The sequence below is a fragment of the Perca flavescens genome, chromosome 18, assembly GCF_004354835.1.
Source record: "Perca flavescens isolate YP-PL-M2 chromosome 18, PFLA_1.0, whole genome shotgun sequence".
Classification (NCBI taxonomy): Eukaryota; Metazoa; Chordata; class Actinopteri; order Perciformes; family Percidae; genus Perca; species Perca flavescens.
In genome coordinates this window covers 13,584,149-13,611,493 of record NC_041348.1, presented here as the reverse complement: position 1 = coordinate 13,611,493, position 27,345 = coordinate 13,584,149, and the positions used below count along the sequence as shown (strand labels likewise).

The following is a 27,345-nucleotide window of genomic DNA, read 5'->3' as shown; positions in this document are numbered from 1 at the left end:
ATTATACAATCTTCTGAAAAGATCCCATGATGTATGTAGACAAAGATATATGTGCTGAGGCTCTTAAGTGCTTTTGGATGTAAATGACCTGCTGTGATAAATGGTGTGATACAGCCACGGTGAGTTATCTGAGCCTTGTTTGAATCAGGACGGAATGAATCAGCACATTATGTGTACATTATGTAAATGTTTGCTGGTTTGGTTAATGGAGGTAAAGCCAGTTCACGACTGCCCATTACTCTTCCAAGGACTTGCTCTGGGGAGGGGCCCTTAATCAGAGTAGTCGAGTCAACTTCCTTATTTGCCTCTGTTTTTCTCCCCATCAGGAGCTTAGAACATACTAGTGTGTTTCATTCTTATCTGCTTTTTATATATATATATATATATATATATATATATATATATTTTTCTCTGTGAGAGAAAAGGCCACAGATGATGTACTGACTGCTAGTTATAATTTATCTTTTTGCCAGTATGTTTGGATATGGAAAACAATTTGACAAACAAATTGCAAGACCTGACTATACAGTTTGAATCATGAGGAATAATAATGATATTGCCCTCTACTCATTTAAAATACCTGAGATATATTGAGCAAAAAAGTATTTAATGGCTGCCTGCAAATGATATGATGTTGTTTGAAGAAGTCTCATGAGGATAGACATCTTTGAATTGTTGTAAGGCAAAAGTGTGTGAAGAATATTGTTTGAATGCAGAGTTTGGTACGTGTGGATTTACCAAAGAAGACTAAGGAGACAAGAAGTTGTTTACCGAGGTATTTGGAGGGTGAAATGAGGCAATGGAAGAGATAAAGAGAATCAGTTATGATTTTATGAAATGTAACGTCATACAGAACACTGCATCAAAGAATGATGTTCTCATTTCTCCCTTAAATTGATGTGATGTTGAAACAGGATGTTGCGACAGGACATAATGCAGTGAGAGATCATCAAACCAATGGAATACCAGTTCAAGTATTTAGTTTAATATAATGGCCAGAAGGGCAGGACTATATATATATATATATATATATATATATATTAGAGGTGTGAATCTTCACTGATCTCCCGATTCAATTCCATTACGATTGTCATGTAAGCAATTCAATTCGATGTATCACGATGCGTCAAATACATTTTTCTATTAAAGCCATATAGGATATTTAATTCATAGCTTTTCAAGCTTCAAATTCTGCAGTGCTCTAATGCTAAATAAATTGGATACATAAAACTACAGCACTGAGCCAGGGCTCCAGACTAACTTTTTGCCTTGGTTGCATTGGTTTACCTAACTTTTTTATTTAGGTGCACCAGCACAAAATGTAGGTGCACCCAAATTTTTCCTTGCATCGCCATTAGCACTGAATGGCAATACACGATATATAGCTCTGTATTTTTTTACAAAGTGGGCTAACTGTTTAGTTTTAAGTCAAAGCCACTTTTCACAAGCTCTTTTATTAAAACAGATTGTGATTAAAATAAAATGCAAAGACAGGGTTTCCTTTACCAGTTTGAAAATATACAGCTGCAACACATGTAAATGAAAGTTATCTGAAATAAATAGCCTATATATATATATATATATATATATATATATATATATATATATATATATATATATATATATATATATATATATATATCTCTATCTGAGAAAGCTTTTTCACTTGTTTTCAACAACAATAACAGACTGATTAAAAGAGAGAGAGGACGCCCGGATAGATAGGGAGACAGAGGGAGAGAGGGGGATGCGATGGACTGAAGCGTATGCTCCTCACAGAGTGACGGCTGACTCATTATGAATGGGTCCAGCACGGGTCGAATGCGCTTTGGCGGGTCAGCAGCGCTACACACGTCTTGTGTAGGCTCTGAAATGTCTGTATCGTCACTGCGCTGCATTTTTATGAACTATGATCCAGCAGGCTCCGTCTTACATGCTATTACGCAACGAACTGAAGTTAGTTGCATTTAATAACTTCTAATGTGTATTTCGCCGTGGCGGCCGCAATAACTGCGGAAACACTGGTAACAGTACAGGTTTCCCTCTCATACTTAACAATATACAGCTGTGTTAATAACAATTAAAACTGTAGATAAAGTCAGCAGTTTGGACCGGCGGCTTTGGCTTTGGTCGCACTCTAGAGCCCTGCGAGCACATGGCACTTCCTGAATGTGCAAAACATAACATTACATAATATGTAAACAGAAATGTTGTTAGGCCTACATTAAATTGTAAACAGAAATAATCAATTATGGCCCGGCCGATTATCGATGCAGCATCGTCCACTATTCGATGCATCGATTATTTGATTAATTTCAACACCTCCAACATATATATATATATATATATATATATATATATATATATATATATATACCAAAGTCAAATTCCTTGTGTTTGTATATAGACAAAGTTTCTGTTGGTTAGATGTGATGAGGTCACTGTTGGAAATTTAAGTTTAAATGGCATTGGTATTGTGTCTTTTAAGAAATAGAGTGTGTGCTCGTACATTACACATGTAAGTGGTCAAACCACTTGGAAGCCGGCCTGCTGTCGAAAACAAGGCAGCTCAATAACCACTAAAATATCTTTTTATTTTCTTAGGTACGACAACACAACAGGTGGAATTTCTTTTAAACATCTACTACACTCAACACATCCCTCTTAAGCCTATTTTATTAATATGACATGGGAAGACTGTTAATGCGGTTATTATAGGTATCACATTTGAAATCCAAACAAACCTGTTACGTTAACAGAAATATGAATGGTTAACTTTTTTGTTAAAAGAAAATGCTTTCACATCATCATTCAGAGAACGTATCCCATCCTCAGTTGGTCTTTGTCTAAACCAAACAAAGGAAAAGGTCATTAGGCTGCAACCAGAAAAGAACTCTGTCTTGTCGCTGGTGCTTTTCCTCCAACTCTAATGCTGGGTTTCTAGGTGTTGTTGTTTGGACCAGTGGTCTGTGGCTTGCTTGTTTTCTAGGGAGATGAATTAAAGAAGAGATGGGATGAGGCAGACGCCAATGTAAAAGGGAGAGGATGAAGAGCAGATTCATTACTACACACACACACACACACACACACACACACACACACACACACACACACACACACACACAAACAAACAGCAGAACCTGGCCTCATTATATCCTCATCTCCATCACTGGAAGGAAGTGGAGGGTTGCAGGCTCTGCTGTGAGGCTGCTGACGTCTGCCCCTCCATTTATCACACACATTGTCCATGTGTACTGCACACACACACACACACACACACACACACACACACACACACACACACATTGGTCTTGTACACACACCCACAGGCACCCAGTGTTCCTCCAAAGACAGCATAATTGGAAAAGCACTGTCTCTGAGGAGGATGGAGGTGCAGCAGTCCTAAGTGGGCTGCAGCTTCCTGAACACAGCTCCAGCTCTTAAAGCAACAATTTAGACAGCACAGTTAAAGTGCAGGATGACTTCATCTGGCTAGAGGGAAGCTATCATCTGCTCTTTGAGCTTAAACACCATCTATTTGCATAGTTTTAACTTCAAGGGAAAAAGAGCAATCCAAAGTCTATATTTAGGCTCTGGAGGTTTGTTTATAGCACACATGGAATGTTTTTTTAGATCCGTTCTTCACATAATCTTTATTTTTTTTATTTTTAACACATTTTTACTACTACACGTCTATTTGTTGAATGTATAGAGAGTTAACACCTACCAAAGTCAAATTCCTTGTGTATGTAGGTATACTTGGCCAATAAAACTGATTCTGATTAGCAGGCAGTAACACAAGGGGACACGCCCTCTTTATCTTCTTGCAATACTAACAACACTGTTGTCCTGTATATCCGTTTAGGATACTCTGCTACCAACAGTGTAGCATGCTGTATCGTTCACCATCGCACCATTGACTCCATTCTGCATTGCCACTTTTATTGGCAGTAATTACGCTTAACCAGGCCTGATGACGGTGTGTGTGTGTGTGTGTGTGTGTGTGTGTGGGGTGGATGGGGGTAAGTCAAGTAAAATACATTTTATAGAGAGAGAGAGAGGAAAGAAGCTTTCAACCCCTCTCCCCCCTCAAAAAAAAGAAGAAATTTAAGTTCAAGTTTATGCAGTAATGTTGAAGAAGCTTAATGAATAATTCAAGACTTGTTACACAGTACCACAGAGGCTTGCCAATCTGCAATGGCAGGGGTGGTGTGTTGCCCTTTACAAACCTTAAGCGAACTTGTTCAAACTCCCCCTCACTGTGTTCCTGGCAGGGACAGAAGAGTAGCCTTTATAAACCGCTGATCTCAAAGGTCTGCCCCTTTACAGTGGATTAGAACAGTTGTTTCGACCCCTGGCAACTGACCCAACTGATTACATTTCAATTTATAAAACTTCAAATATTAAAGCCTGGATAGGGAGAATTGAACCCCATAACTTGAATGCAAAAATATGTATTCAACAATACATTTGAAAAACATAAAAATAAATGCATTGGGCGCCTGGGTAGCTCACCTGGTAGAGCTTCTCTAAAAATTAAAAATACCCCAAAAAAAATCTTTAAAAAAAGAAAACAATAAAAAAATAAATGCATTAAGATTTCCGAAGATCATCTCAGCTGAATTGCTGTTTTTATTACATAAACATCTTAGTTACGTCCAAATCACAAAAACAAACATGTAAAGTGTCAATAAAACATTATCAAATACGTTTATACTGTTTATATACATCTACACATTTATATATAAGGAATTTAAATACAAAAACATAGTTTACTTGGTAAATAAATAAAAACATGTTAGCTGAGATGGCTAAATATAGTGATTTTACACAGCATCCAGATAGTATACATCTGTCCATTTACATGTCACATTTGCATGTGGTTTGGCTTGAGAGATATGTCTTATTTATATCATTTTAGATAAAAACTGATATACAATGTGTAATAATTTCCACAGATGTGTAAGATATATATTTTGCTCTCAGTATCATGAATACTCATAATAATCAATAATCATTTTGGGTAATGCACGTTTTCACTCTAATGACTATATGGTAAATATACAGCCAGTGGCCAGTTAGCTTAGCTTAGCACAAAGACTGAAAACAGAGGGAAACAACTAGCTCGGCTGTGTAATGCAGTCTGCCTACAAGCACCTCTAAAGCTCACTAATAAACATATTATATGTAATTTCTTTAATACGTATTTGAAACAAAACTGTAGAAATGACAAGTTGTGTGGGACTATTTCTTGGCTGGGAGCAATGACTTTCTGGATTGTTGTCATCACCGCGAGGTTCATAGGAACACAAGAAGGCAAATATTTTCCATAATTATTTTATGGCAATTATTTTTCATGAATATTTACCACCACCATCAATTCCAAGTATTTGTTTTGGCTTGAAATTTTACATTTGCATTTGCATGAACTGGGGTAGACGCTCCATATTCATCCACCATCTTGAAATACGTTAGCGTAAGGGACACAGCGGTAAGGGACACAGCGTTTTCGCTGTCACATGATAAACTCACAGGTAATGGGTATCGTAGCTTCCCAGCCCCGGCAAGTTTGAAGAAGGAAACATGGAGGACCACACATATTCAAAATCCAAATTTCAGGAACAGGAGTCTTTTTCTTCGCCCAGAAAAAGAAAAATGATATTGAAAAGAGCAAGAGACTGGCTTTTTGAAGTGTGAAGGCTACCATAGCTGTAATACGTACTTTGAACTGCGTGGTGCGAGAGAGTTGATTGCGATATATGATCTCAACGCTAGACCTTTTAAGGTAGATATCACCATCAACATTTAACTATATAATTAATCTATAACATTTACAAGTTGACCAAGACCCTAACAGCTAATTTTGCAAGAGGGCCAGCTCTAACATTTCTGTAGACAAGCAGTGGCTAAATGTAATAGGAAACATATGATATGCTCAATGTTTCAAATGAATACCTTCATCTGGTTATTCGCAGTAATTGGTTTTTGAGTATGCATGTCAACATACTACATGCACACACATGCATGTGTTGATTTCAGAAGACTATTACTTAGATGATCTAGCAGCACAGCTATATTCCAAAGCTTAGATGTACATAATAATCAGTCATAAAATATTATAACAATCATGGGATACCAATCAACGCTGGATCACGAGCAGTGTTTACATTACCATTTCAATTATGTGGTAAGATGCACTCAGCTTTCTTATTATATGACCATATGTGTCCAGTCACTATTTATGTGTTTCTCAACATACATACAGTATGTCACATTCTGCCACATTCAGATTATCCACACAGACCTAATAAGCCCCTCCTCCCCCTGACAGCACTGACAGCAGTGCAGCACACTTGTCTCTTATGTCTCGCAGAATGCTATTCAGTTTGTTGAGATATCTCTGTTACACAGGCGCCATCGTCAGAGTGGACTTATTGCAGGAATAGATGCATCATACCCCTCGCCCACCCTCCAAACACATCCATCCACCACCACAATCACACTTTAGTAGGAAGCAACAGCTGACACCAAATAGATACAGCTAGCAGGAGCTGCTTATGGTGGAGTGGACCCATGAGATAGAGGTCACTGTTGCCAACTGGTTGAGAGATGGAGGGAAAGGAAATGCGTTGACAGTAAATTACATGCTGGATTCACATATTCCATCAGAGGCCCCCATGTGAGATGGATGTTATATATCACCACTGTGGCTTATTAACCTTTTGGCCCACATAAATGAAACGCAATAAAGCGCACCATACCGCAAACTCAAATTACACACCATACCCATCATGCTTTATTTGCGCATGTGTCTTATTTGATGTAGTGTGTTTACACATTGTATAGTGATGTTGCACATTGCAAATGTAAGGTCTTCTTACAGTACATTAATCCCACACATTATGCCTTAACATAGAAATATGTCATGTTGAACCCTCACTGACCATTATCTCAATTTCTTATTTATCAAAGGCTTCTGTTGAAAAGGGCTACCAGTGATAATTTAAAAAAAATCACACAAACTTCAGTATTCGCCTTAACAAATACATTTTACTCTGGTTGGAGAATGTCTAAAGAAGCATACATTAAATTCACAACCTTTTGCTTTCCTATTCATATGGAAGTGGTTTTTACCTTTTTAAGGATTTACTTTTAAAGTCCATCTTAAAAGAAAGCTGGCGGTGAGGTCATTCACAGGGCAGCCTGCCAAGTAATAACTTCCCTAATCTCTTATGCCTCATGCCCATATTAAAAAAAAAAAAAAAAAAACCTAACCCTAAACCTCGAAAGAGAGCAAGTCACCCCAGTCATTATGAGTGGTGGCAGGAGACAGCTGCGCTACAGTATCACCACCTTGCATCACCCTGCATCTAAATAGCAGCCATTTAGAAGTTTCTACATGCTCTCTTTCCTCCTTTTCCTCCTTTTGTCTCTGTTTCCTTCTGACCACGACCCCTTCTCTCTCTCCCGCTGTCCCTTGGCACAAAAATAAAAGCAAATTGCTTATCTTTGACATAACACGTCTGTTTTTTACTCATGAAAGACGTTGCACAAATGTCATTCAGGTCAGCGACTCCCGCTGGTAATCAAGCTGGGGCGGTGATTAGGTGAAATTAATTGCGGGCCTCTGTCGCTCATGGCTGACAGCCTGGGAGCCAGATAGGTGTGTTCTTCCCAGGTGACTTCGACAGATCAGCCTGAGAGAGTGAAAGACATCAAAGCCAAGAAAAAAAATAGAAAACTTGCATTAGATTAACACCCGAGAGACAGCCCAAAAAAGGTGTGTGTGGGTCTGTACAAGGTTGTGTGTGTGTGCGTGTGTGCGTTCGTGCGTGCGTGCGTGGGTGGAGTGAGGTAATGTGTGTGAGTGAGGTAATGTGGTGTCTGCCTTTTTGGGGAGAGTAGGGGACATGAAAGGAAGGAGCTATGGTTTGATGTGATAATGAAGTGCCTTCTTCAATCCTCATCTACTCTTTTATCCAAACCACTCACTTGTGCCTATTTGTCCAACAAATGTTTTGGTAGGCCTATAAAGCAGAAACCTCCATTCTGCTATTCAAACAGGAATATCAAGATACCTTTTGGGAATATCCTTTGTTTGAGTTTTTTCTCACTTTGGTTTAGAGAATTAAAAGATTGGAGATAAACTGAATGTTTTCAGCTTGTCTTGTGAGACCTCCTCACTCACGCACTGTGCGTTATGCTGCCCCAGCCCTCATGTCTTAATATAAGAGAAACCCAAAGCTTTGAGACTTGTCATGGTTGGTGGGAGTGAGCAGGAGTGATGCTAAGGTAAGCTCGCTGGAGCGTTTAGCTGTACACGGGCAGATTTACCGGCCTGTGAACCAATAAACCTGCAATTACAAACCCTAACAACTCTGGCGCAGGCGGCCTGTACACCGCAGTTTTCCTCTGGGCTCGGGGATTTAAGCTTCACAATCAGTCAAGCGTGACTTCAGAAGCTAATTGCACTAGAGTGACACGCACACATACACACACGCACAACATCCTTACGGGTGAAAGACTGATGGTGGAGGTGGAATTTTGTTTGAAATTCATCAAATTTTAATCCAGTGCGTACATTTCCATATTTCCATATTTATCTCTTTGCGCTCCTAGCATCCACTTCCTCTCTGCATATCATTGCGGCCCTATTAATAGCTCAAACCGCTCCTTACCTAATACACAAATGTACAGAAACACACGCTCACACTCTTGTCACCACAAGGAGAGACAACCTCCTATCAGGTCCTGTGTTCAAAGACACATGTATCCCAAGGTTGATAAAGCTGTCAATGAATCACTCCATTTCTGCCACAGCTGGTAAATTGACTGTTTGAAGCAGGAAACAGAGGAGGGGGAAGCTAGGAAAAGTCGGAGATAAGATGTAGGTTTCATACTCTCCTCCTCCCTATAATGAATCAGTGTATTTACTTAGCAATCTGCTCCTATAAAATGGTCCCGCAATCGCCCTGTCTTTTCAGGAGCACTGTCACCCCGCCTCCCCTCCCCACCCAAAAAAAAAAAAAAAAAAAAAAAAGGTAATTGCTCTTACCTGAGACACTGTAATGGATCCTGGATGAAGTATTGACCGCTGCTAGATTTTGATTAAGGGGCTGTAGGGCAGAACATGTCTTTAATGAAAGTGAGGAATCAGCATTCTCTGGCTGGTGCATCAAGGCTGGATGCTGCGCACTGTGGCCCACAGGCACCTTGATTAGGACCTGATCCTCAGCAAATCCAGAGGTGGGCCACAGCTACTGAATTAAAAGCGATGAATTCATCCATTAATAATACCTAAGGCATGTGTAGTTTTTCTCTGGAGGCTTATAATCGTTAAAGATTTGGGTATTCATTTACTGTAAGTGGTTTGCCCTCACTCACTCACATATTCACACAACGGCTGTCTCAATCACTCAATCATCCACCTTGTTGCTCACTCACTGATGCACTAACTCACTCATTAATACACTCAATCACTTTCCGCTTTATATGCAATAGGTCAGCCTTTATCAGTGAATAGTTTTGCATGAGGGATAACTTGCATTAGCTTCTCTCATCCTCTCCCTTAAATTGGCTTTTTGCTCGTGATAAAAACTGATTGCATCTCGGATGGAGATGAAAGGGAAACAGCTAGCTCCCCACGTTCCTTGAGCGTGCAAATGGACATAATCTAAAAAGGGGAGTATTAGCATGCTAAAAGACACCACAGCTATGATGAACACCATTTGCCAAGGCTTAATGGGATAGCCGGGTAAGATGATTAACTTTGAATCCATTTAATCAACCACAAGCACTTTGTCAAATAACCAACTGTCGTGCGTTGGGGTAAAACTTCCCTCAGATCTGTTGGGAAGTGGGTAGAGTAACAGATGTGTCAAATCACAGAGTGCCTAAATCAGAGCGGAGGCCAGCCAAAACATTATTCTTTGAAGCGTCGGACATCAAATACCATTTTGTGCACGCTATTTGTCATCCTCGCACAAGCTTACAATGGAGTCTGACTTGGAACACATAGCAACTCGCTCATTGACTGGGAAGTCAATGTGCCCTTGGGCTGCATCCTATTGACTTAAGTAGTTCAAGTAGTGGGCTTCTCACCTTCTTTCACACATCCACCCCCGTGTGCATGCTGATAACTGGCTCTGCTAAAGCAATGAGGATGCTGACCCTTTCGCTCAGACCTTTAACCACAATCAAGACAGGGAAGATTGAATTTGTGTGAATATAAAGATTGTATACCTGATATACCTGTTTATTATTGCTACCACAGCAAAGCAAATATATATTCACGCGAGAAACGTGTTCTGTGTGACTGATTGATCCGAGGAGGCTTCTACTCATTTGTCAATTGAACAACTCACGGTTGCTGATAGTTTTCTCCTTGCTTGTGTGTGCTCCCCTCGCAGACCTTGATGACCCGGTGGTGACGGTGCACCAGAGTATAGGAGAAGCTAAGGAACAGTTCTACTATGAGAGGACTGTGTTTCTACGCTGCGTTGCCAATTCCAACCCGCCTGTCCGCTACAGCTGGCATCGCGGGAGAGAGGTCCTGACGCAGGGCTCGGACAAGGGAGTGGAGATCTATGAGCCCTTTTTCACTCAGGTAAGAAAGAAGCAACATGATGTGGATGAAAGTATCAAATCAGAGACAATAATAGATGTAACAATGTATTTTATTCACTGAATGCCACACAGGTAAAGGCTTAAAGTCTAATATAAAAGTTTGGCAATCCTGTTTATGCTGGCTGTCATAAAGACATGTAACTTTTGCCTTCCCCCTCTGCACACTACAAAGGCAGTATAAATAGGCCTATACAGAATAGAGGATGCACAACACCCATACAGTAATAAGCTTTTGAAGGCATTGCAAAATATATGTTCGTCAGAAGCTACATTTGCTGAAGCTCTTTCCGACAGTGCACCCTTCTTTGTGTAACCAAAAGAAGGAGAAGAGATCGTGGATTTTTTTACAACAGATGAGTAAGCCACTTTCGCACCAGTAATTGATGAACCATCACTTCTTGTTATAAAGGACACATATTGCAATGGGATATAATGTAATAATAGTCTTGCAATTTCATTTGCCTTTATGTATTGGGAGTTATAAGCATTAGGACTGTTTATCATTTTCATAACCCTACCCCAAACCCTAACACCACTCCTTGTTGTAAAAGCTATGGGACAGTAAAAGCTATACTGATTAACCCTGTGAATAGCAACAGCAGTTTCACTAACCCCGTTTTACAAAGTTACATGCATATTGAGTTATTGCAGACACAGAAAGATTGGGTTCTCTTCACAATCAGTTCCCTCAGTTGTGGATTTTCTTTAAAATTTGGAAATTGAGAAACTTTTCGTCTGAAAAAGGATCTTGCTCAGTCAACAAAGAAGTGCATGAGATTGCTCTGTCACTAGTAAGGGAATTGTAGTTTTTGAATTGATTGAGTTGAATGTGATTTGGATGTTGAACCAGGCGGCAGAGAGAATGGAAATCTGTAAGAAATTGAAAAAGACATGCGAGAGAGGAAAAGAGGCTTAAGGAACAGAGATAGAGGGAGAAAGGAAGTGAAATTGATGTTTGCCCAAATGGAGAAAGATGGCTAGGGACTAATGAAGTGGGTGAAGGAGGCTGAAGAAGCTGCGCAACTTTCCTCATCAGACACTCTTCCCTTCTCCATCCGGCTCTCCATACCTCTCTGCTCCTTCATCCTGCCCTCTATTAAAGCTTTAATTGGGTCTGAAAATATGAGCACAACCCAAACCCAGAGATTAGCTTTGTGACAGTCCAACCCCAAATAAATCCTTACTAAACTCCTAGTAATTTGCTCATATAAATGGCTAATAACATTATTTTTCACCAATATGTCTGAACTTGCCTGACACCTACTCAGACTATTGAGTTACAAATGTATAACTAAACCAAAATCGTGCCTATGGCGGTAAAGTTGAGTCCGTTAGAGTGCAACCAGGCCTCTATTTGCCAGAAAAATTTGTGAATTAAGTTCTTGAGCCTCTATACCATCCTCTTTCGATTATTCTTCATTTCAACTTCATCCCCTTGCACCTTTTACAGTCTACCAAATGTTTTTATATTCCCACTGTTACTGTAGAAATGCAGAGGTGGCATTTCAAACTCTATACAGAGAACCAGATCATAATTAAGTGAGGCCCAGAGCTACGCTTTTACTGTAGAAACTCTTGTCCTTTGTGCTGTCTGCTACTTTCTCCTCCACCTCTCTCTCTATAATTCTCCCCACAAAGTGCCAGAGAATAGCACAATTATCGAAGGTATAATGGAGCCATTTCTCACCCCTTGTCAGATTCCCACCTCTTTATAGTAGTTATGTTTTGATGTTTATGATGGAGTGGGATGTTTTTTTGGGGTGTGATTTTCTTTGAGCATGTTGTTTAGCTCTTGAGGAGTTAAACGTTTAAAGCTCAGTTAGCAACGTATTGCTTATCAACCAGCTGAGGCCCACGTCACATTTTTCTATAGCCCTTTGTTTTCGCTTCCGCACTCATTTTCATTGCCCCCATGTGGTCAAGTTAGTAGTTTTCCTGCTGCTAGCATGAAAAATGCCCTCTTTTGTATCTTTACTGCTGTGCATTTTAAGTTCATCAAGCTGGTTTTGATTATACAGTATGTTCCCAAAGACAAGAATTTAATCTCTCAAATATGTAATGTAATGTCAAAACAAAACAGGAGATTTTCACCTGACAGTGACACTGCACTCCTTCATAATTTCTTTGCCCTTTACTGTTAGCCATAAGTCCCGTCCCCGAAGCTCTCGTGTACTTTAACTTTCAATCTTTCCATCGATACGGCCATCAATCCCCCATTCCAATTCGGTTTAATGTGTTTGTCCTTTCCATTGCTTTCTCTGCCCCTTGCATTTTCCAAATAGATTTTCCTTCCAATCTGCCTCCCCCTGCTGTAAGTAGAGCTTGCACTCTGAATACCACGGACCTCATCTCCTGATATCTGCTCTGAAGCAGAGGAGATGAAAAAAGAAAAGGAAGAAGAGTGTGGGGTCCATGGCTAGGCTAATAAAATTAAATTATCCTTGAGTCTCATTGGATATGAAGGACGTGAGTTATTGGCATGTTGTTTGGACTGCCGCAGAGTGTGTCTGAGTCATGTTTTAATCTGCAAACTCCCGTCTAACCCAACACACACACACACACACACACACACATTGTCAACCAGATCAAAGGTTCACATTCTCTTCATAGCCTTTTTGGCGGGACTGTGGTTGACAGGCCCAGCTGGAATCAAAAACACATTATAAGTGAGATAGCCGTTTCTGTGGAAGGATCCCCTGCTGAGCCCATCCATATTGCTGTGGCTGAATGGTGAAAATACTGCAGGGCCATTGACTGGAAAGTAATCCATGTGGTGGTATTAAGTTGACACATTTATTTCCTTCTAAACTATCACCATCAGGTTTTTTTTATGGTAATTTTGAAGTAATATTCTTGAACTCTGCTAGCTTTTCTTTTCATTTTGGGCTTCATTAAAACTGCATAAATATTCATCTCTTTGACCTTTCTTTGGAGCTGTTTGGCCTTTGTCATTGTCCTAGTACCTAGTTTTCTGCATTTCTTTTACTTGATTATGTTGATATTTTTGCACACATTTGCATACCAGTGTTGGTTTGGTCTGAGCTGCAGGGGGAAACGAAGATTTTGAAGCTGAAGAACCTGCGTCCTCAGGACTACGCCAACTACAGCTGCATCGCCTCCGTCAGAAATGTGTGTGGGATCCATGACCGCAGTGTTATCTTCAGACTCACCAATAAGACAGGTACTTAAGAGTATTCACTTTTCTGTGTAATCATTTTATAATCATATTATACCCAACATGACTCTTGTTGCAGTGATTTTGATATCATTGAGTAGGTTGCGATATGAAACCAGCTAAATTCTATAAAGGTGTCTTAATAAATGTAGTAGGACAGACATGGAAACTGGTGGATGAAGTGAACTGACATAACTTTTATAACTGCCAAAGTTGTCGATCTTCCGCCAGTCTTCCTAAGACTCCATGCACTCTTCGTCCACAGCCTCCCCATCCATCAAGCTGTTGGTGGAGGATCCTATCGTGGTGAATCCTGGCCAGACAGTCTCCTTGGTGTGCATCACCACAGGTGGAGAGCCTCCCCCTCTTCTCACCTGGGTCAGCACTAATGACAGCCTGCCACAAAGGAGCGTGGTGAAAGGGGGCACGCTCACACTGCCAGCCATCACCTCAGATGAGGCGGGGGTCTACAGCTGCGTGGCCAGCAACAACGTTGGAAATCCTGCCAAGAAGTCCACCACCATCGTGGTGCGAGGTGAGAACACATGACTGCATGGCCAGATATATGGAGCACTTAAAACGCTCAGTATAACATATAGATGAGGACGACATTACGACATAATCAAATGAATAAATAGAGTAAAATAAATTAAATAACTAAACAGTGGAATAATGTGATTAACTCAACACATTATTCTGTGTTATTTCATCATTCTAGTTTTCAGAATAATTAGAGTGTTCATCATAGAAATCTTGACACATTTTACTTTATAATGTCACTTAATGACCATCACCTTTAGCAATTGTCAGCTAACAAGCTAGCTCCTGCTGGCTGCAACAACCAAAGAGAAATACTCCAAACCGCTGCTGAAGTAGTCTATATCCTTGATGTTCCACTTCTGGGATTGCTCTGTTGCCACCGGAAATTCCGCCGGATTTCACTCATTTAGGCCGGATATCTGTTGCCTTGGGTTTCCTTTGTGTTGGCATTTTAAACTCTGGTCGATTTATGAGGACTATGGTTAACCATTTCTCATATCTCTGTAGGGTTAATCCAGACAGCTAGCTATACTATCTGTCCAATCTGAGTTTTCTGCTGTATGACTAAAACAACTTTTGAACGTACACACGTTCCACCAAAACAAGTTCCTTCCCAAGGCTCTTTTGCAGAGGCACCGTTGCTCTGTACAGCACCGTTGCTCCCTACAGCGCTTAGCGTCGCCCTAGATTGTGATTGGTTTAAAGAAATGCCAATAAACCAGAGCATGTTTTTCTCCCATCCCAGAAGGCTGTATGGACTCACCAGACTCTCCTCCGCAGCGCCGTGTTGGAGGAAGGCCTGGCAAAGCGAGACCACTGCTGAAATAACTCTAAATTAACCACCTAGCCTCTGCTGCTAACATTGACTCTTCATGCTGAGTAATAATTTAAGCTACCATGATAGTTAGCTGCTAATTAGGTAGCGTGTGCAGCCATGTTAAGCTAAATAAATGCAGAGGTTAGTTACTATGTCTGTGTACTCTAGTTATTTAATTCAGAATAACTTTGATGTTATTGTTGCTCTAGCCAACAGGTGCTAGCTGGCTTAATTTGGTTTGCATTTTTTGGTCTTGCTAAAAGAGGCTGAGGGTATGTGATTCACTGAAAGGTGAGGCAGTGACTGGCAACTCCATGAAAATGACTTTGTAATTTTTTTAAATACAATTTTTTTTCATAGTTACATCAAAAGGAAGGAATGATGAAGTTTTAGTGATTTTTCAAATTGCATAATTTATTGATTCATTAATATATTTTAGGCTACGGTATTTATTAATATGATTAATATTAAGATTTAGGGCCCTATTTTAACGATCTAATCGCACGGCATGAAGCGCATGGCACAGGTGCGTTTAGGGCGTGTCCAAATCCACTTTTGCTAGTTTGGCGGCGGAAAAAAGGGTCTGTGCACCAGGCGCATGGTTCAAAAGGGTTGTACTTAGTGTCTTCATTAATTCATAGGTGTGTTTTGGGCGTAACATGCAATAAACCAATCAGTGTCATCTATTCCCTTTAAAAGCCAGGCGCATTTGTACCTTGGCGCATTGCTATTATGATGGCAGATTTGCACCATAATATTTTTATTTGTAATCTTTTGCATGTTTGTGTGCCACTGCGCTTCCCTGTGTGTGTGTGTGTGTGTGTGTGTGTGTGTGTGTGTGTGTGTGTGTGTGTGTGTGTGTGTGTGTGTGTGTGTGTGTGTAACAAGCATAGGTGCGTCAGGTGCAAGATAGGGCCCTTAATATCTTGTCTGAGAACACTAAAGGATATATACTTAAGTATAGGTTAGAGCTATACAATATGTAAAGAGCCTCAATTGTTGTGTAAATTCCTTCTTTGCTGCAGCCAAGGACAAAGCTGGTGGCAAAAGAGTTGGAAACCATTACTTAAAATACACTGATTCAAAGTGGTCAACACAAATTTAGCAAGAGGGACATTGCTGCCTGTTTGGCCATTATAAGGAAAATATATTTGTTTTCCCAAGGTGCTTTTCACCTGACTGGCACAGGAGGCAGAAGAGCATCTGATCTTGCTTGTAGCTCATTACTGAATTTACCGATGCGATAAAAAAACCAATGCGATGCGAAAAAATACTTTGAAGGTTAATACTCAAATAGGTAGGCAATTTTACCATCTGTAAAGAAAAAAGCTGTTTTGATATACGACTTGCTCAGACGCGACATGATGCATGAGGAAATTGACTTTCATACTCTGAAATTGACTGCTATTACAAAGCTTGAGGATTAAAGGTGGTGTGGGACTAGGCTTTCATCTATGAAATAACAGAGGATCCCAACACCCTGAATGTGAAACTGCAGGAACTTCTTGCAGGTGGATAAAAAAGATGCCTTAACTAGCGAAAGCCTTACAAACAAAACAAATGTGAATTTTAACTTTCAAGAAAACATTACACACACACACACACACACACACAAACGGAATCACATATGAATCAGAGTTTATCAGATTGGCTCGGAAAGTTTCTCCCAGAGTTTTCTCCTTTCATCCAAGAGATTATGTCACTGCTCCATCATCAGGTTGCCTCTGTGCTCAGCCTGTTTTGTTTTATGCAGCCATATACTCCCTGGGATGAAAATCAAATCATCAACAAATCATTTCTGATGGCCCCCCCCTGACAGATAAAACCCTCCTCTGCATTGTGAAAGTGCCCATATAATTGAGGACTTAAGAACTGAGAGGTTTACATCAAAGAGACGGTGTCAGGTGTCCTATGGCAGCAAATAAGTCAGAGAACACTCACCGCAGGCAATCGCTGCAATAAATATCACAAAGTCATTGATGTGTTATACGTCTGGAGCTGACAATGGTAACTATCACAACAAAATCCACCACCTTCCTTAAATGTATATAATGTTTAAATACTCATTAATGTGTCACATTTAAGGCTGCAGAGCATTGTCTGTACTTTATAAAACAATCAAGGATTCAATTCTAAATTCTAGACAGGCTGCTACCATGTTTGCCCTACTGTATCAAACCAGATACCAAAGCCTATTAGATCTTTTTTTATATCATATGTGTAAGGATATATCAGTAAGATAATTCTAAGAGCAAGAAATTCTGTCCTGAGTAAATCAACTCAAAAAGTCACTTCTTATTGTGAATTTGTAGTCAAAACAAACTAAACCAAATACATCTATAGGCAGTCTAAAACTAAATTGGGAGATGCTTAAATGACATAATTATCAGTGTGTGACAAAGTAAATTAAGGATTCATTAAAACATTGTATAAATTGGTAGCATTCTCATTAGGTTGATGAACAGTCACTTCTGTCATTGCAGTTGTGGGATCAAGAGATTTAGAACTTTTTTGGGATCAACATACTTAAATGACATGTCAAGTTAGCTTGGACATGAGAGATAGTGATTATCAAAATAAATCAGACATCACCGTTTAATGGGAAATACTCTAAAGTCCAACAAAACATCACTGATGTCTAAATGAATTAGAACCGAGCGCTACAGATGCTGTATAAGCTCTAAAAGCCAAAAGCAGTTTTGTTTTTATTCTAATTCTGGGACGGGCTGATGAGCTAATAAACAGTCAGGAACGTTATCACTGATCTCACTGATCTCACTGTGGCATCGGTATTGCTCTCCTGGACCTGATGAGCTGTCGCTGATGCAAATGCAATTTTGGGATCAACACACGCACCAGATGACGAGGGTGGGCAATATAACTGTATATATTAGACACATTGTTTATAGACATATATCATGATTTTGAAATTACCTGCATTCTCATGGTAATAAAAAACATAATTAGTGTAAAATGTCAACATGAATAGTCTACATATTAATAATGAATTAATTTGGCTCGGCAACTGGCTTTTTCTAAACCAAACCAGGTCCACCATAATGAACCCTTTTTTTAGAACAATGTCTTCATTGTCTTTGGCACTTTCTCAAACGGATCACTCCTCTGTGCTGTTACGGAGTGTCATGCTGCATGGAAACAAGCTTACAGCATATTTCCATATTAAAGTGGCTTTTTTTCTTCTTTGGCTTTAATGTCTGCCTATGTTCTGATAATTTAGTCTAAATGCACCATAAAAAGGCGAAGCAAAGATTTGTGAGCATGACCAAACTAATATTTGGAAAGTTGCAAGACAAATTAGACTTTTACATGATGATGCAGATATTTGAGAGTTGAATATGAACCTATTTTTGTTTACATAAACATAAAAATGTCTAAAAGATCCAAAGGGTTTTTTTTTTTTTTTATTATTGTAACCAAGACATGTACTGAGTTTTACAGCTGAATACTTAATTTGTCAGTTCTTTAGTTGACAGATTATGTACACCAAACATATCTTTGGCATTTCTGTACTGGCATTTCTTGTTCCTTATCGGCTGACATATACGGTCATATAGGTACATCTGTGATAAGCTTATATCAGCTGATACATATCGAACCCTGGGTGATAATGCTAGTGGATTTGGTGAGTCAACACCGGTGCAGACAGATGATTTTACAGTCCACTTTCACTCTCCATTAACTGGTTTGAGATTGACCTTAAAAAGGTAAGAGTGAAAGCACAAATAGAGGCGGTGTGGATAGGCTCAGGTTGCAGTGCCCAGAATGGATTTGAACTGGACTACTTTTTTTAACCCACACTTTGAAATAACTACCATGACCAGCCCGTCCTCATCCTGAAAACGACCATATGTGTCGATTGTGCAAACAGCTCATACCGACCTACAATTACATTTCTTGTCAGGCGGCAAACTCTTGCGGCTGTAGTAATCATCGCAAGAGCCAACATCGAAGTGAGGTGACAAGTGTAAGAGTGCCAAATTAATCAAACAAACACAGGACTTGTACTCTGGAGACCACGGTTTGTGTCCCGGGTGAAACTAAAAGTCAACTATCATTTTGAAATTTGCGGAAGTTTTAGGGACCTTAGTCTGTGACACAATGACGTCTGTTACATCACGTTACGTCCTCATTTTAGTAGGCAAATCCCTGATGTTTTACTAACCCTAAGTATTTGTGTTGCCTAATCCTATCTACTTCCGTTTCACAAAGTTTACTATGTGTTTAAAACTGTGCACATGTAAATTGTGTTGCTCCTCTGGCAACTTTTTACTGATGTGATACTTTGTAGTGAGGAGAAAAGGAAAATTGAAAGAGGATAAGCAAGTCTCGAGGCTAGAGCTCAGCAGACCTTTAGTTGCTCTTTGTTTGTGTGTGTGTGTGTGTGTGTGTGTGTGTGTGTGTGTGTGTGTGTGTGTGTGTGCATGCACATGTTCATGAAATACCCATTGATTTGGTGCTGCAACATTCAGTTAATTTAACGTGTTTTTTTGGGCGGCCTCTAGCTCACCCGGTAAGAGCGTTCAACCCATGTTGGTTGAGTCCTGCAGCGGCGCAGGGTTTGAATCTGACCTGCTGCCCTTTGCTGCGTGTCATTCCCCATCTCTCTCCCCCTTTCATATCTATCCACTTTCTAATAAAGGGAAAAAGCCCCCAAAAATAATCTTTAAAATAAAAATGCGTGTTTTGCAGGGTCACCTTGTGGCCTCATCGTTGCCTATCTCAGCTTGTTCAGCCTCCTCTCCAGTCCTTGAGAAGCACTCTCAAAGTGCTGTTGCCAAAGGGGGCTGTGTGTGTGAAAACACACATCTCTCCCCAGCAGATGGTAGTTTCTCTGGCCATACTGTCCCACCAGCCAGACTGCCTTCCAGGGCTTGGCCATCTCCACAGCCGGCCCAGCAGGCGGCTACTGGCATCACATCACCCTGCTGACAAGATCCTTTTTATGGATTAAGGGTCCGCAACACGTCTTCAAATGCAGGTCAATACCCTGTCTTCCCTGGCCACTTCAGTCCACTCTGTCCTCAACAAACACACCAGTTTGTGACATATCTGCTGCAACAATAGAAAGATACTCTGCGCCGGTTGTTCCCTTCCTTTCTTTTGTTGCTCAAATATGAGTAGGCAGCTCTCAAATGGAGAGTTTGTGAATTGAGACAAGACTGTCTGTGGGCAGCTGGCCTGAAATTTAGTTTTTACGTCTCCCCACACACAGACGTCGACTTTGTGCATGTGTTTCTTGTCATTTCGCTAAGCAATGTGTTTCCCCTCTGTGTGATGTGGAGAAATGAGCATTGCTGTTGCTATCAAGGATGTAAAATTAAACGCAGCTGTGTTGTCGTCGGATTTTCTCGACAATTCCTCCAGGGCTTCCTGACAGATTCAGGTATGAAGCTTTTACAGCCAACACATCCATCATTCCAACCTGCTAACGTAGACACAAATAATTCTGCGCACCCTCACACATACACACATTCAAGCATAAACACAAATTCAAACACACAAGCTACCATCCACACTTTGTAACTCTGATTAGAAGCTTGCCATTATTTATAGAGAAACAGAAATGCAATCTTTTTAAATGTGAGCTCCCCGCTGTTCATATTTAAACTGTTTGGTGAGGAAAAAACAATCATGACGTGCCTTGTAAAAACCTGGCTGTCAGCATGTGAATCAACATGTGAATGACCCTTATCAAATTTGCTTTATAAATTCTGGTCGAAACCTGAATAGATTTCCATTCATGAATGCCAGATTTAATGGTTGGATGGCCAGAACTGGCAAGGCCATTCTCTAGGGCTGCGGCCCTAAGGACCGTCTGTGTGTATTTGTATGTGCATGAGTGTGCAAGTGCACATGCCTGTTTTGTTTGTGCATTCAGCGCCTGCGTGTGTGCATGTGAATTATTTTCTGAGGTCAGGCTGAAGGTTGAGAGCAGCATTTAGGACGCCTTTTCTTCCCGCCAAAGAATGGACATGTGTGAGTGGCCGTGATATTGTAAAGGTGCTGATGCATGGTAGAATGTGTCGGTGCTAATGTGAAGATGCATGGAGTGATAATAGGAAAATGAAAGGTGTTTAGATGACGGTGCAGATGTGTGTTTGTGAGCAAATGCCTTGTGTTTTGAACCATGCTAATGCCCGTTGTCCTTTTCTGTGTTTAACCTTGAGGGGATGAGAGGAGGCCGAGGAGAATGGCAGTTAGAGGGACATCCATCTGTCTCTGAGAGATGAGCAGTGAGAATTCGCAGAGTGAATGGAGAGCACAGCATGATGCCTGCTGAGAGACAGACAGACAGGAGTGACTGAAAAATGAGATGGACTGATGGGTAGATATAGGGGGATAATAATTCCAAGGGAGAGCGGGGGGGCAGTTTTCTGCATTTGTGTGTGTGATGCCATTGTGTCTTTGTCATTTTGTGCCCACATACGTGCATGTCATAATCAGTATGTCAGGGCTGTGTGTACTTTTGCCCTGCTAAGAAGCTCCCTCGAGGTAGTATTGTAATCCTGCCGTGCGACACAAGCTCTCTGTAGAAGAAGGCCTCAACCGGGGCTTTTTTGCTTTGTGTGATTATCTGCGCTTTTCATGTTCAGGCCACCCATTATTCCCACAGGCTATTAAAGCTAGGGAGAATCATACAGGCTCGCTGCAGGAAAAAGCACTTCAGTTTGCAGTAAAAAAAAAAAAAAAAAAAAAAAACACAGAAACGCTGTAATATGTTCGGTAATGATCCAAAAGAATTGAATATCCACTGGATAACCACTGAACCGCATGCAATCATTCGGGCAAAAGACGGTACCAGATGTAATGCAAATGTAAGCATACACAGAGCCTTCATCTCTTCTCTTGTAATAACCATGGAGAAAGTAGCTCCTGTAAGTGTCCCTATAGTGGATGTTTTACTGCTTGACATGTTGCCACAGTCAAGGTTCAATGACAGAAAACTATGATGATGATAAAAGGAAACCAGCTTCCAAAATTCATCAATAATTCATTTAGAATTTGTGTGCGCGTAGGTGTTTTGTGCCCCAGCGCCTGTGATACCGGCAATGATGTTTTTTTTTTGTTTATAAATAATCTCTGCCTGAGATGTGTGTTTAAATTGTGCTTATTCTGCTGATGATTTTTTGCTTTCATTTGCACCTATTGAAGGAGCTACTGCTAGACCAGCCTTGCTAACAAGTTGTGGTATGTCATACATTAATCCTGCTACAAATCCTTGAATATTTCCCATACAATACAAACCGCAGCCATGATCTTTTATTGAATCCGAAAGATATGCCTTAATTCAACTAATGCTGATCTTTCTAGACAATGGTTTGTGCTGTTTTTGCCTAACTAACAAAAATGTAACAATAGCTTTGCGTAGTTGTAGGGGTGTAAAGACTAACCAATACGTGCTGTATCAGAAAACTGATATAAAACTCTGAGAGTCAGCTGCATCGTTATAGTACCACAGATCCAACCTAAATTCTGCAAACATTCTTTGCACTTATGGTCGACCCGCCCCTCTCCTTTTAGCTTGCTGTGTTCCTAAATGTCATGCTTGTTTAAGCTAGCCACAACTTTCCCACACTGAAAGATATTAATTCTTAGAAGAGTGATGGAATTGGAGGGCAGAGCTACTTGTCTCCATTTGCTGTTCTAATGCTCTCATCTCCTGAATGTTAGCAAAGTCGGATAATTATAAGTTTAATAATATGAATACGTTTATTTGGTATAGCACCTTTTACAGACAAAGTCACAAAGTGGTTCACATGATACACATTTGTTAAAATACAGTAGGATCCAAACAGGAAATAAGGAAGCAAAAATAAATAAAATACCAATGAAGTGTTTGACTATGTTTGAACCGACTATGTTTATACAAACTATGTTTGAACCGAATGCTGGCCCCACCCTATCCCAAGCCATCCAGCTTGATCACTTCAACTTCAACTTCACGGCTCTTTCAGGAGCCAGGCAGGAGACAGTTGTGGAGTTCTAGGATTTTATTACTAAACTACTGTATGACCAGGATCCATACTTTTTATTTATTTGTCTGTGTGTAAATCTGATGCTTTCCCATCACAGATGATAATCAAGATACCAAAACGTACAGTAAAACATGAAGGTTGGCATCCGTAATTAGCAGCTAATGCCACTTCCAGTTGGCTCCTAATTCCTGTAAAAAGTTCTCCAGTGTACAGTACCTAACCCTGACCGTGTGCTTATCTCTGTCGGTGTGGCAGAAGGCGTGCTTCTCTGGAGTATTCAGTGTTTAAAATAAAACTGGAGCGAATAATTGATTTATTTTAGTGTGACTTAAATAAAATTTAAATTGCGGATGAATCGAATCCGCTTTGAGTTGCAGAATTGTATAATTACAAAGCTTTTGTTGTGGATTGTGGACTGTGTATCTCGCTACTCTGTTGTTATGGAGATGGATCTGTTGAGCTCACATCCATCTCCATAACAACTGAGCAAACTCAATCCGCTAACGAAGGCTGTTTGATATAATTGAAAGCCCCAGAAATGCTAGTACAGTAGTAGACCTTCAGTTGGAATTTTTTTTTGGCAAACTTCATAAACATATCAAATCATATATCAAAGAGGTGTTCATGATATTTTGTCTATTCTACATAACTAGAATACTGACTCACTAACTTCTACTGTACAGTATACACACGTACCCTTAAGATATAAATGATGTTGTGGAAATTGTGAAACAATAGTCAGAGTGCAGTTTACCTCCAGAGCAAATTGGAAAGTTCTGTTTCCAAGTGGAGCCCTTGTTAAAGATTCATGTGACTTTTGCCATGAATTGCTTATCAGAAATGGGGGAGGAAGAGTGACAGCGCACCTCCACCCGATAAAGTCTCCCAGCTTTGCACTTCTCACCTAACACACTCAACCACAGTCCCTTTTAAAATACCTCCAGTTTTAGGTTTCCTCCCATGCATAAGGTAGCAGGCACCGTTTTAGTCACTTCAGCTGTCCAGCAAAATTTACTACAACCAGGTGAAGTAATGCCCACTTATCTCTCGTGTACACAAATGTAGTCGATTTACAGGAATGCCTACTTGCTATTCAATATTTATGGTCAGATAAATTTGCAGGAGAAGGAGGCAGGAAGGGAACCGATTCTGAAATATGCATGAGCGCACATATGCAGCACTGGCCATTCTGACGTGCACTGCAGCTCTGTGCGGAAATGAGCGGTGGCTGAGTCACGACGAGGGGAAGTGTGGGAAAAGTAGGGAATGGAAAATCAGACATGTCTACTCCCGGTTGGGATGGGATCTTTGCACCTTGCAGGGCAGACCATTTTTCTTAGCAAAGTTGACATGCAGTCAAGTCTCGCCTTAAAGGAATACGCCACCGTTTGTTGAAATAGGGCTTATCACGGTCTACCCTGGCTGTAGATAGGTGGGCCAACACATTTTTTGTCTCAGTGCAAGTAATTAGGTTATTTTTTTGTCTTTTGTTGGCTCACTTTTACTCACAATATGCTAACTGGCAACATAGGATTCCATTCACTACGCTAAGCTAACTAGCAGCGGTGCTGCCGGTGTTGCACAAAAAATGCGTTGGCCCACCTATCTACAGCTAGGAGAGACCGTGATAAGCCCTATTTCAACAAACGGTGGCGTATCCCTTGAAATATTTTCTGTTTACAGTAAACATTAAACGCTGTGTTTAATGTTTCTTAAAGAAGTGGTTGCAGATATTCAGATATTTCTATTAAAAGTTAGCTCACTTGACTTGGCAATTGAAGGAGATGAAAGACATAGTAGGGGTCAAGTGTCTCATTAGTAGTAACTACACAGCATCAGAATTGTATTTAGCCAAAAGATCCAATGTTATTCAGCAGCCCAATTTTGTGTTTTGTGCTGATAACATGGATGTGTTGTTAAATAAATCGAAAAATTTATAATACATGCCTACCTAGAGCCGTGACCTAGCTAAATAACACGTGCATGTCAGTTGAAATGTATCAGTCATGGTGGCGAGTGGATAATGATAAATGATAATGATAATGATAAAAAGGTGCCGCACATGACGTGTTTGACAGTAAACACAACGGAACAACTGGAGACAATGACCTGAGTTCATTCTAACAAATGAAAAGATTAAATCTGGCCTAACGGGGAAGCAGAGCCGGCTCGCTGTTGTGTCAAGTGTGTTCTTTAGGTTAAGAGAGGACAATACTTGAGTCAGAGGAATGTAAAAAAGAGGAAAGCAGTTAATCCAAATGTTTATCCTCTGTCACTTGTGACAGCACAATGACTTGTGATGATGAAGCGTGCGTGCGTGCGTGCGTGCGTGCGTGCGTGCGTGCGTGCGTGCGTGCGTGCGTGTGTATGTGTGTGTGTGTGTGTGTGTGTGTGTGTGTGTGTGTGTGTGTGTGTGTTGTGTGTGTGTGTGTGTGTGTGTGTGTGTGTGTGTGTGTGTGTGTTAGTGGATTAGATAATGCTTTCTTAAGAAGCAGCTACCAAATCTGCTGAGGATGTCGCAGAGACACAAAAGCCTTTTCCAGCTGTCACGATATAACTACAACTCTGTCTTCAGGTTTTTTCACCTTCTGACATGTCTTCTATATGTTTGAAGGAAATCTGCCCACTTAATGGCATCCACCACTGAGTTTGTATCGTTTCATTAACCTTATACTGTATGGAGGAAATATTTATTCATAATTCAAATTGAAAGTCCAAAGAGAAATTGAAAGTCCAAAGGGAAAACAAAGCGAGATCAAATTAAAAATATTATTATTATTTTTTAAATTTTCCATTTGGCTTTGGCTTTTGAATTTAATATTTGGCTTTTGAATTTCAATTTATCATTGGCTTTTAATTTTCATTTGGCTTTTGAATTTCAATTTAACATTGGATTTTAATTTTCATTTAATATTTGGCTTTTGAATTTCAATTTAACATTGGATTTTAATTTTCATTTAATATTTGGCTTTTGAATTTCCATTTAACATTGCCTTTTCATTTGGACTTGACACATGTCAATGTAAATGAGGAGGCGTGGCCCAAAGGCTGGTGGGAGGGTCTGAAACCAAAGGGATGCAGAGGCACCTTATGAGCAGCAGGGGGAGCTTACTGCTGAGGAGCACACTGTTAAGCATCTGTCTGCAGATTCACCACTAGGCTGGGTCTTGTTTCACATGATAGAAAATGATGATGTAAGCTAAACACAAACCACATTTCATGCAACAACCGTGAAGTTTTCATGTAGTTACTATAAATGGGCCTGAGTTAGTGAGGACTAGATTAGGACTGGATTTAAAGCTGATTCTGGTTCCCAACTTCGCCCCAGGTGTGTCTGTTTAAAACACGACTCAGACATCTTCTCTCTTTTGATGTTATATTTAATTAAGCAACAGTAGAAACATGGGTGTGGGTAGCTCTGCTTACGTGTGTTTGTGTGTGGTCAGATCTCAAAAAATGATGATGTAAGCAAAACACAAACGACATTTCATGCAACAATGTTAAATTGAAATTGAAATGCCAAATATTAAATTAAAATTAAAATTCAATGTTAAATTGAAATTCAAAAGCCAAATGACAATTAAAATCCAATGTTAAATTGATATTCAAAAGCCAAATATTAAATGAAAATTAAAATCCAATGTTAAATTGAAATTCAAAAGCCAAATATTAAATTAAAATTAAAATCCAATATTAAATTGAAATTCAAAAGCCAAATATTAAATAAAAATTAAAAGCCAACGATAAATTGAAATTCAAAAGCCAAATATTAAATTCAAAAGCCAAAGCCAAATGGAAAAATATAATAATAATAATATTTTTTAATTTGATCTCGCTTTGTTTTCCCTTTGGACTTTCAATTTATCTTTGGACTTTCAATTTGAATTATGAATAAATATTTCCTCCATAATACTGTGTATGTTTGCTTTAAGGAAATTGAATCTTAGCATGTAGGTAGTAGATGTACACTGTGATGCAGAGCTGGGCCGAAGCGGGAAATGAATGAGGGTTGCAGGTAATGCTTTGTATTATCCTCACATCCTTTAAGGTCACAGACATATGCCGCTTACCATATTATGCTAATTGCCACAGTTTCCATGCTAGTACTATTGCATTACATACAACATGACTGATAGACAGCACCTTATTATATGTAATTTATGGGATACAAGAATGAATGCACAGTGGTG

The 27,345-nt window shown here is 39.9% G+C and overlaps 1 protein-coding gene across 1 annotated transcript in view; it reads left to right on the top strand.

The window, feature by feature from the left end:
- LOC114573011 (MAM domain-containing glycosylphosphatidylinositol anchor protein 2) overlaps positions 1–27,345 on the top strand; it is a 186,936-nt gene that overhangs the window by 78,955 nt on the left and 80,636 nt on the right. Inside the window, exons 4-6 of the mRNA XM_028604875.1 lie at positions 10,410–10,606; positions 13,675–13,807; positions 14,067–14,336. Of these exons, the coding sequence (XP_028460676.1) occupies positions 10,410–10,606; positions 13,675–13,807; positions 14,067–14,336 (600 nt within the window). The remainder of the gene's footprint in view (positions 1–10,409; positions 10,607–13,674; positions 13,808–14,066; positions 14,337–27,345) is intronic.